Raw genomic sequence first — 11934 nt, 5'->3', positions numbered from 1 at the left:
GTATATTTTTTTCCACGTCAAATCTTTGGTTGAATCTTAAAATTTTGGTTGATGCTCCAAGTTTTTGTTTGAAATCAAAACAGTTTTGAACTCAGAGAACGTGAACATCTGGGGTGGGGCCTAAGTAGGAACTATGTAAGACGTGTCCTTATTGGTTAGTGCAGACTGAATTTCCTGGTAGACCCCCCCGGGAGGTGGAGCTCAAGCGACCGGCCTGACCCTCTGTCCTTTGACCAGGGAAAGCACTCCAGCATGGAGATCCAGGCTGTAGCCGGGGGTCGCCCCAGACAGTGCTAACAGTTGTTTCAGGGTCTGTTCAGACGAGCTTTAATCAACAGAACACTCTGCTGTCACGTTGGTTAAAACGTTAATTCTTCATGCACATCATTATCTGAGGGCACTGATTCAACAAGGATTAAATCCTAACAAATATGCAATTTGTCTATAATAATCTTTAACAAATAAAAGCCACACCTATCATCTCTGCAGCTGTCAGGGTGAACACTGAGGAAAGATTAATTAGCAGGTGGGACTCTAAAATCAGTTTTTTTTTGGGTTGCAGATTTTCTCCTCGTGGACATTCATCTGGTTTGTAGATTTTTTTTTAAACTGAAACCCCTGTCTCCAACAATTTTCGACGGTTAAAAAGAAATATTTACATACGGCGCCGCAGACGGAGTAATGAGCCATTTTTCCATTTTCTTCATGTCTCGCCGGACCTTCCTGAGACGRCACATTAAAATAAAGACTCCCCATTGAAGGAGAAAAAGGCAAACTGCGTTTCTGCGARCGATTTTGCACCTACTTACAGTCTATATGTTCTCACAGCCATGCGTGCAAAGGGGRACGCCTGTTTCCAAGCTAGAAATCTGCGCACGGTTTGCAGCGCCGTCCAATTTGAAACAAATCATGCAAACACCAACCTCCACTCTTCACGCACAAATAAATGTAATACAGACAATCATATTTAAATAAGCGCGAGCGGAGATGTTGGGGTGGAGCGAAGACGAGTCTGAGGCTTGGGAAGAGGGTTGATTTGCATGCTCCGTCAATCCTCCGCTGCCGGCCGGCCGGCATGCATAATTCATCCATTTTTATTGACTGCTGGGGAATTCTGTCGGGTGATGGAGCGATACTCATAAGAACAAAAGATGACTGTCCTTTTATTGAGTGTCATCCAGACCGGCACGTAGGAGGAAACTCAAAGGGCCGGTTCCTCTTTGCATACTGATACCTTGGGATGCTATCAATGACACGCAGGGCGCTCGCGATGAATAAATGTTGACCGAACGGCTCAGAGCGATGTATAATGTGTCACCCTGTTGCTCAGCCTTCATCTAAATAAATGGTGCGTTCGRGGTCTTTAGGAACAAACYTGGGCTGAAGCTGAGGGAAGGATCAGAACAAAAAATGAGCACACAAACAGATCTGAATTAGCTCTGTAGTGATGACTCAACGTTTGCAGGTTTATTGCGTTTCAGCTACATTAGTCTGCTAAACGTCTGATGAGACGAACCAGGAGCAGCAGGTGTGATTGCTTTTCTTTTCTCATTTACAGACATAAACTCTGAAAGGACCGACTTGTCCCAAAAGACGCCAGCAGCTTCTTTTTTCCACCTTCCCTTGAAAGACAGTTGATCCAGTCGTGTCTTTCTAGGAGACGAGAAGACTGGAGGCAGAAATCAAATTTCGTAAAAGACATTGGAAAAACGCCTTTGATTGATTTCATTGTGCATTTAATCGTAGCTTTAAAAGTACAATGAGGAAAATATATACTGAATATCACAATACWGAAGCAGAATTTCAGTGCAATAAAAAATACATATAGGGGATAAAGCTTACAGAACAAAGAAAGTTTCAAAATCAAATACTGAATCCCACCCACTGTGACCGAACCAGTTTAAAAATTGACTCTGGATGAGATTTAATATCAGTTTTATTGGTCTGAGTGAAGCTAAAAGAGAAGTTTCATAAAAAATCAGAAGTTCCTGCTGTGAAAATCTGTATGTAAGTATGATACCAGTATCACTTTACTCCACTGGTTTATATTAATATTTAATGGGTATTTTTCATTAAATTTAGACCCTTGATGTTTAAAAACCCTACACTGTTAGAATTTAAAGGCATTTTGACTCAAATATAATTTCACTTCAAGAACATTGTGTGTTTGCTTAGATCAAGGTGCTGCAAATGCCTCACGGCACCACRAAAAAGAGAGAAAAATAAAATAATCCAATAGCAAGGAAAAACACACTGGTGCAGTTAAACATTGAATCGTGCATTATTTTATAACTGACGTATTTCAAACTGCATTCACAGATATTTAACAATAACCAATCAGAGCTAATTTTAATAACATCTCAAAATAAAAAAAAAAAACATTTTATCACTGTCAGTCAAAAACCTTGTTCCTGACTTTTTKTAAAGCTCTTTTTGTTTTTTCTATAAATCGACTCTACTGATCCCTCTTTAACCCTTAGCTGTCYGGGTGGCTGGTCTCAGACGAACATGTTGGATGTGGAGGTCCTGGGCTGGTGTGGTTACACGTGCTCTGTGATTGTGTGGATTTGTTGGATGTACTGCCTAATTCTCTGAAAYGCCTTTGKAGAYGACTTMTGATAGAGGGATGAACATTCAAKTCACAGACAACAGCTCTGGTCGACATATCTGCAGTCAACAAGCCAACTGCACGCTCCCTCAAAACWTGCAACATCAACGCATCATGCAAAACACAAGTGTTGCATTTACATTTTTTTGTTCAGTGTAAAGAAGAATAAAAGTCATACACAGTCTTTTAAGTAGGATTTTGGAAGAAGGCGTCRACACTTTTAAGCTAGCCCCTTCTCCATTTGTGAAGCTAACAGARGTTTACTAAATTTACGTTGGGGGAAAGGTTAAGAACGGACCTGGACCAACACAACAAGCGCTGCTGAAGCTGTRAAGTCACTACCCACCTCCTCTATCCAAGCCGGCATCATTTACACTTTAGATGTTTTCCTCTACAGTCTGCCCCACCACTGCTAACAAAGTTCAGAGGAGGAAAACACTAAAGCCGAACCCGAACTTCCAAATTCTCCCACATCTCCCCGGTCCTATCGGAACTTCACTGGCTTCCTGTTCACTTCCGAATCAGGGTCAAAATGCTGGTCCTCACTTTCAGAGCTCTCAAACCAAGCGCCCGACTATATTAAAAGTCTCAACTTTCCGTACAACCCCAGATGGGACCAACRCTCACAGGATCAGAATCTCCTTGTGGTTCCCCATACTTGCTTTAAGACCCGCGGTGACCGTGCTTTCTCCTCTGTGGTCCCCAGGCTCTGGAATGAACTCCCTGTTCATCTACGCTCCCTTGATAACATAAGCTGCGCTTCCATTTACCATGAAAATGCACAAATTAGAATTTCAAAAATAAATTTGCTCATTGGAAACACGTCAATTTTGAAAAAAAATAAAAAAAACTACATTTTTCGACTAAATGTTTTTGCGCTAGGATGAGGTGGTTTTTCGGCCGTATTGAAATTGATGTATTTCACAAAACTGCAATGGAAACACTTTTTTCGTATCACGGGAGTCACGTGATCATGAACCGGCTGTTTCTACTGGCGAAAAAGACGATGAAGAAGATAACAGGAAGTAAAAGTAGTAGTGAAATCAATGAAGTAGTAAAAAAAAGTAGTAAACTCACCGACTACATTTTCCCAAAAGCGCAGCATGTAGCCACTCTATAAGGGGCTCGTCGCTCGAAAGCCTTGATAAGACGCCGACCTCTCCTCTGATGATGAGCGCTAGTGTCGTGGGAGCAATATGCTATGTGTTTACATCCACTGCCGCCATGTTTGTAATGACTTATCGCAAGAACAAACGTATTCACGCATGAATAATAGCGTTTCTTACTTAATGRAAACACTGCAATTGCGATACTGTGTTTTTACGACATTAACAGAATATCGACAAAGTTTTGCGTACATTTGCAATGGAAACACAGCTATTGTCTCTTTTAAGAAACACATAAAAACYCGCTTCTTTACTCAAGCTTTTAGCTAATCATCCACCATTATTTGCAGCCTAACCCTTTAGTGTCTGCTCGCCTACCACGTGTTTTGTATTATTGAAKATACGGCAAAAATTCTCTCCCCCTTTTTATTCCAGAACCATTTTCYTGTTCTGATTTCTACAGTCTTGCATGCATAACACTCATCTCTTGTTGTGCTCGGCCTACAACCTGTTTCTGAGTCAAAATTTAGAATAATTTAGAATYTATTKTGTCTTGTTTTGATGTTTTATWATGTCTTCCTGCCATTATACATTGTTGATGATTGTACAGCACCTTGTGAATTTATTTCTATGAAAGKCACTTTATAAATAAAACTTTACTTACTTASTTACTAAASGAYGATTCTGTTAAAWCTCAAAGATCAGCACAGTGACCTGAAGGTGACCTGAGGTGTCTCTGAGCTAAAGAAGACGTCAGAAAACCAAACGGATTGTCCTTACAATGGCTCAACGTCCCTCTAGCTACAGTAAATGCCTGGTCATACATMTGTGGAGTCACCACATGGAGTGACTGCTAAAGAATTACCAGAGAATTAAAAATCCAATGCTACACTTCACACACACAAACACACACACAAAGTCGCCTGAATTCCATGTGCCTGATGATAAAAAAAACACCAGGCTGCTGTTTCACTGAGTTCATAGAGGTAAAAAAAAAGGAAGAGACATAACCAAGCTGAAGCATCAGTGGAAGAAGCTTAATGTGTCAAACCCTGGCATCAGGAAGTCACTCTGCWTTCAGCTGATAGCTCTAACACACTTTCATCAACTTTCATCTCACGCACACAGCTTCAGCATCTCCTCCTCTGACGACCACAGACCCATCAGACGCTCTCTTCAGAGTTCCTGCCTCAGTTTCAGTGCGTCTAATTGACAGCAGCTTCTCTCCCTCGCCCCTGATGTCTTCGCAGCGTTGTGCGAGGCGATAAAGGGATATTCCACTGGTGTTCTTTTAAAYTGACAATATTGTATTCAAATCACAACGCAGTCTTAAAAACGCATTAGCCACACCATTCATTCCTGCTGCAGCCATTTTCAGTCCCCGTCAGGAAGACTTCCCTGATTGTTCGGTATGCTTGCTAATTACCTACACCAACACCCRAGGTGGTGGCAGTGGTGGGGGGTATCCACACTGGATGTTATTTTCTAATTAATACAAGGCAGATTAATAAGTATCATTTTAGCCAGCTCCCTTTGGAGGTCAGAACACTCTCAGACAATTCCACAGCTATTAAAGACATTGGACTTGAAATGTGGAGCCGTGCTTTGAACTATCTGCTCGACAGGCTAATGACATTCTCGCTCACGCTACACCGGAGCCTTGTGGTTAACAATGTGACAGCCCTGCTTTTAATTTCACTTTAAGGCAAAAAGTCCCATTCAGAAGTGGTGGATTTAGATAAATGAGCCCAGTTTCAGTTTTTTTTATTGACCGCCACCCCCCTCACACACACAAGTTGCAGCCTTGTTATCCTGCAGGACCAGCACACACAGGGGCAAGGTAAACAAAGTGCTTTCTTAATTGGCAAGAATCAAATTTCCCACGTTCAGCGTGGTTTCTCTCCTAGGACGTTTCAGCTGCACTGCCTCAGCTAATAAGAGCCAGAGGAGTGAGAGCACAGGAGCTGTGGCGCTCTGTCTCGGCTCTTTATTTACGAACTTCCCTTCGGCCGGCGACCCGGCGGCCCGGCGTACCCAGATGAAGGAGCTCGGTTTGCAAATGCGGCCTGTGGAGCTCTTGGGGTAGCAGTGGCAGAGAAGCATTAAMACCTCAGGTGGCAGGACAAACACATTGACCAGGAGCTTTCAAATCAGTGTGGTTTATATATCCTCTGCAAGTTTTCTTAAAGCTAGGTCAGATATTACCAACCACTGTAGGTGTACGTCTCATGATTATTTTCTAAAAGTTTTACTAAAGTTCAGGTGCTTCATGAGATATTTTTGCTTACATCACACCAGAACACATGCACACAAGAACAAACATTATCGAACGTAAAAACAAAACAAAACAAAAGGTCTATAGCCTAAGACCATGGTCATACCTTTCCTCCAGCGGTTTGTCTCCAAACATCCATCGAATGTGAGGTGCAGGGAAACCAGCGACCACACAGGGCAGCAACACACTGGTGCCCAGCAGCTTGGTCACAGCAACCGGCTGCACCAGGAACTCCAGCTTCCTCTCCTCTCCAGTTTCTGAAATAAATAAATAAATTAATTAATTAATTAATTTTAAAAAACAGTGCAGGTTGAGGCTGTGTGTGAGTGGGAAGCAAAGTTTACCTAACTCTGAGGCTTGCAGTTAGTTAGCTTAAAGTTAGCTTTGCTAATGCTAATCCACAAACTAAAATATAATGGCAAGTGCAGAATAACTTGCAAACTTTTAAGAATATCAAGAGCAGCTCATTCAGTGGAGGTTTGTTGATGATATAATTTTGGGACAGTGTTGTCAAGTGTGTGCTGCAACCCAGAAGAGACAAGATGCTCTGCGTTCCCTGACCCACAACGGCTCACTGTTTGTTAGCATTAGCAACACTGAAGGGCTAATGTTGCTTAGCTATGGTGGCCCGTGAAGTCCAAAAAGACATGTTTCCTGTAGCTGGTACGGTTCGAGGSCGGTCTGTATACACACCAGAAGCGGACCAGAGTTCATTTGGAAGTGGACCGWGACCAYCTCAAAAATGGGTCTAGGTCCAGTTGTTTGATCCACACCAGGGTTCACATGAGTGTATTCACACCTGCATAAAAGGTCCAGATCATCAGGGGAACCGAACTCTGGTCTGTTTAAAGCGGACCAAATGTGTTGACCTGTGGTATTCACAAAAACATTAGAATCTTGGCTAAAAGCTCATAARAACCATTTTTTATGTCCACCAAACACAATTAAGACCACAAGCAACTCAATTGAAAAATGCTAAAGGTGCTACACGCTCCCGTGCAGTGCCGCATGCGTTTGGGGGTAGTTGTTTTTGTTAACGAAATTAAAGTTAACAAATTTTAATTAAGTGGAAGCCCATTGGTTCGCTAATTGTTTCCAAAGTTAGCAAAAATGCTAATCAGCTAAACGAAAGGTTAGCTCTGCTATTAGCTGTTAGCAGATTAGAGGAACTGTACCCACCGCTGTTTAAAATCCAGTAGCAAGTTCTGAAACCAGAACCAGGAAGCCTCGGATGAATAATATCTAACTCAGCTAAAGTCTTTGCATGAGTTCAGAGCTTCACTCCAGCTGTAATTWACTGCCTGAGTATCATCTCTCAGTAAACAGAAGGTTAAAATGATCTGGGCCTCTATTGGGAAGACATTTTCTTCATTCATCGTTAGTGGGTGTTTTTTAAACACAACTTTACAAAGCGCAGTAAACTGGTGTAAAAGATAAACAAAGTTTGAAATGCTCATTTATTGTCTCTCAGTGGAAATACCCATTGATGCCAGGCTCATGTGTTGCAACAAACTTATTTATGTGGCCTATTTATCTGGTTCCAAACTCGTTTTCTTTTAATTTCCTCTGACAGATTTATGAGTTTACCTCCTGTATGCACCCATCTATTTGCCAGGCCAACACACAGCCTCAGAGGAGGCATACTGAGGATGAAGAACCCCACAGGGGTCTTGTTGAAGCCTGAGTTACGGCCTCTAATATCTTCTCTGCGTTGGTTGGAGCCTGGTGTAAACTCCGTCAATAAAACTTCTAGAGGAGCGAGATGAGACCCTGCCACGATGGAATCCTGCCTCCTTTTGTGCAAYGGCTGAGTTATGGTTACGTTGCTTATAGCCCTAATGGGAATCAGACACTCCTTATAGCATTAAACCATTTTTTATCCAAGTCAGGCCGGTCTCTTAATGCTAAAAATAATRAGCTACTACAAAAACAACAACAAAGAAACATGGACTTCTATAATTAAATGATGCCCTGAAGTATATTGTAACGGATCAACAACTGTCAAAAGCCAAATTAAATAGTGAAAACCTTTGATCAACAGGTATTCACTGAAGAAATGGAATCTGGCTATCTTCTAGGCTATGTCCAAAACATGGCCGCCACTTTGAAAGCCACCATATAGGAGTCAAATTTTTTCATTGGGAAGGTGGTCATTTAGCATAACAAAAACAACCAGAATGTTGTTTTCAGCACCAGATAAAGCACTCTAAATACATCAAATAATAGGCAACATTCCCAGCAAATTTCAGTGTTGTTAACTTTCAAACCACAAGAGATATTGCAAATCTGATTGCGGCAATCGATTGCTGAGAAAACTCCAGTTTTTAAAATGCTACATGACCACCTTTGTAGGGCTGCAGCTAACGATTATTTTAGTAATTGATTAATCTATCGATTATTCTGATTGATCAAGTAATCGGATTAAAAAGATTCTCATCTTCTGCAGTAATTACTTTAGTGTATTTTATGACAAATACAATTGTGAAGGGGTAATCTACATTTGCTGACGATCCTGCTGCAATCAAAGTAAAATTACAATATCAGTTGTATTAATTCATGCATTTTAAGCTGTTTATATTTATGTGTGTGAGGTYTGAGCAGGCTTTACTGAAAAGCTCTCTGTCATTGAATCATTTTAACCATCACAGAAAAAGCTAAACTATTTTAATTCATTTATATGGATTAGAAAACCGAATGTGATCTTTTATGTTAGAAATTTAGTAAGTAAACTGGGTAATATAAAAATGTGGGTGTTGCACATTGAGCTTTGTAGAGTTCAAATGTTATTGTTAATAGTAAAAGTAAAATCATATTTTTATTAAGATTGTTATTAGATTGGAACAGGGTTCCCATTTTAGTCTTGACTGGTTATCTATATATGACAGCAGTAATTACTGAAGGCTAATGACAGGTTTCAAAGTCATTAAAAGCAGCAGCAAAAAGGAAACAAATCCTATTTTCTATAAAGACATTTAAACTTGAAATATTCACTCCAGGTATCTTAKTTAAGTTAAGACAGAAGCATCAACAGATAAATGTGTTTCAGCTCATGCTTTCAGTCTGTTGCTGCACACTTAAGGGTTGTTTTGATCACAGAACTTCCACACTGTTAAATAAAACTCTGTCAGGCAGTCACTATGGCTACGTTCACACTGCAGGTCTTAATGCTCAGTTCCGATTTTTTGAAAAAATCCGATCTTTTTGTGTGAACGTTCACTTTACRTTTTAAATGTGACCTGCATCAGACCCCTGTGTGAACACTACTCAGCACTGATGTGACACGCATGCGCAGTAAAAGACGTGACGTCTCATCAGCCGGCTTGTTTGTTTACASAGCTAGCATGGATGCTACATTTTGCGCATCGAATCGGAAGTTGTTGTTTAATCAGAGCCGATTAAATAATTATCTGACATGTTTCTTTAGTTCAGTGTTTATATCTGAAGCTGCCTCTCACCGGGATGCTCCAGTGGAGCTTTTTTTTTTTAACGAAACTACGAGCTGGAAAAAGTATCGACCGAGTATCTAACTTTAGGATCGATACTCTCCGCGACCCAGGCTGGAACCATTATTATCATACTATCTACGTGGAAAATGAAAAGTAAAAAGATGAAGCAACTGGACTTGTGTTTTGGAGCTGTAAACACATGGAGCTACAGATTTAAACAGCGAGACTTGAGGTTAGTGTCTTATCGATCCTTCACCTCCTCCTGATGAAAAAGTCAGATGAATGTGACATGAGCGTTCACACTGCAGTCACTTTGAAAACATCAGATATTTATCCGATTTAAAACCACATACTGAAACGGCCTGGGTCGGATTTGAAAAAATCGGATTTGTCGCGTTCAGAACTGTCATAAAAAAATCAGATGAGTCAGATGGGTCAAAAAAATCGGATTTGGGTTGGATTTGCCTGCAGTGTGAACGTAGCCTATGATCAGTCAGAAAGGGAACGTGAACGAAACCTGTTAACTCCGGACGAGTTCGGTACATGTATCAGCTGTTTTTATTCCGGTGCAGAAACATCGAGGACGTGCAGCGGATTGCGATTTGTCGTCTTTTATGTTTCATTTTAAATTATCCCACATTTTTCACAACTTCTGTCGTTTTCTGAGTGCCTCGTTTCGGGACTCCRTCTCCTTCCATTGCTAAAAATATCCCTTAGTACACTCGTCAACAGTGTATCTGCTASCGTAAGCGCTAATGYCGTAGWGTTGTGTAACTCAAATAACATTCCGGACGGCAAACGTGCAGACTTAAACAGGACCTACTTTTTATGAAGCTTYGAGGCAGATAATTTGCCCARAGGATTTTTAGTAATTGAATTATTCGAGGAATTGTTTCAGCCCTACACCTTCCCATTGGAAAATTTTGACTTTCATCCAATAATGCRGCTTTTCAAGCATGGCGGAMGTGTTTAGGACATGGCCTAAAAGAWGAACCCCYTCACCCATTATTTRCTGGAGGTACTCRKTTTTTTTTTTCATTTTCTCTTATGTTTCTGAAATAAATGGGTGTCTTGAGACTTTTKACTCACCCTGTAGTTTTTATCARTCACATCAARTTATACAWCATATCAACCACGCTTCAGAAGTGCACARCTCTAATAAGTTCCACACAATGGAACAAAAATATTTCTTCCTAAAGAACAATATATCAAAGTTTGACCACATGGCCCTGATTTACCTGGTATGGTCTGCAGCTGGGCCTCATCGCTGGACTTGGAAGAGCCAACGTTTTCCACCAGACAGCGATAAAGACCAGCATCCACCTCCGAGGCGTTGCTGATAACCAGAGCCCCGCCTGGCAGCTGCGTCAGCCTGGCGCTCAGCTCCAGCGGCTGGCGGTCCTTCTCCCAGCGGGTGAAAGGCACCAGCTCATAGCTCACCTCACACGCCATCACCTGACTGTCCCCGACATGAACGGAGGCTGGCRAGGGCTGGCTGGTAAACCTGGGAATTCCTGTAAACAAACAAGAAAAACACGGAAAATGTAAATAACCCATCGAAATGTCAAGTGAATGACAAGTAGCTCAGACAGTGTTGAGATAAATGCAACAAAAACAATAGAAATTATTCAAATTTAAACAATATCTCCTCATAATTCACATTACACAACTATCACACCAAAATACAAAATTAACTCCACTGAATTTCACTCTTAAGTGCAGATATTTTATTTTATTTTTCGTATTTGTTCGTGGTTRATCATACTTGGAAAAATAAACAGATGGATCCTTGAACTTGTTGCTGCAGCGCGTCAAGCATAAATTAAATTAAATTAAAGTACAAACAAATATAAACAAAATACAAAAACACAACCTCCCCACAGGAAGCAACATTTTGAAATTACTAATTCAGGACACGCTGTCCAAAAAAAAAGTTGCAGAGGTCAATAAAATCAGCGCTGACTTCTTAAACACACAAACACACCCAGCTACACACACACACACACACACACACGCACACACTTGTGGCTAGATGACTTTTCTTCAATGGTTGATGTTAATTGGCCTCTCAGAGCTGGAGATACACGACACTAATTAAAAAACTCTGGATCCACGGGCTGTTTGTGCTGACGTATCCCAACTTTTATCTCCGACACCAAATAATTGCTTCCTGAGTTGGAAGCTGTCAATCTGTAACCAACACTTATGAGGCACTTTGGAAACAATCATCGCTTACATAAATAATAAAAAATAAAGAACTCCTCGATGTGTACAGTCTGAATGCCAGAACATTCCCTACAGTGAAGCAGAAGAAAAGAGTAGCTGCTTTTTTTAAAGAACGAAGACCTCTCCATCCAGCATAGAAAGAATATCATGCCGTGTTATTACCATGGAGAGCCTCTTGAGTTACTGGACTGAATGTGGCTGTAGCCTTGGTAACGCTGGTGTGTGTGTGTGTGTGTGTGTGTGTGTGTGTGTGTGTGTGTGTGTGTGTGTGTG

General features: G+C 41.0%; 1 protein-coding gene across 10 annotated transcripts in view; it reads right to left on the bottom strand.

Annotated features, from left to right (window-relative positions):
* Positions 1-11934, bottom strand: part of neo1a (neogenin 1a) — a 254016-nt gene that overhangs the window by 106831 nt on the left and 135251 nt on the right. For all 10 annotated transcript variants that reach the window (XM_014001593.1, XM_014001596.1, XM_014001597.1 and 7 more), the window contains exons 3-4: positions 10674-10949; positions 6096-6246 (exon numbers count right to left, since the gene is read on the bottom strand). In XM_014001593.1, the coding sequence (XP_013857047.1) occupies positions 6096-6246; positions 10674-10949 (427 nt within the window). The remainder of the gene's footprint in view (positions 1-6095; positions 6247-10673; positions 10950-11934) is intronic.

This window comes from Austrofundulus limnaeus, unplaced genomic scaffold (genome assembly GCF_001266775.1).
Source record: "Austrofundulus limnaeus strain Quisiro unplaced genomic scaffold, Austrofundulus_limnaeus-1.0 Scaffold9, whole genome shotgun sequence".
Taxonomy (NCBI): domain Eukaryota; kingdom Metazoa; phylum Chordata; class Actinopteri; order Cyprinodontiformes; family Rivulidae; genus Austrofundulus; species Austrofundulus limnaeus.
The sequence above is the reverse complement of the archived record's forward strand: the minus strand, read 5'-3'. Positions and strand labels throughout refer to the sequence as shown.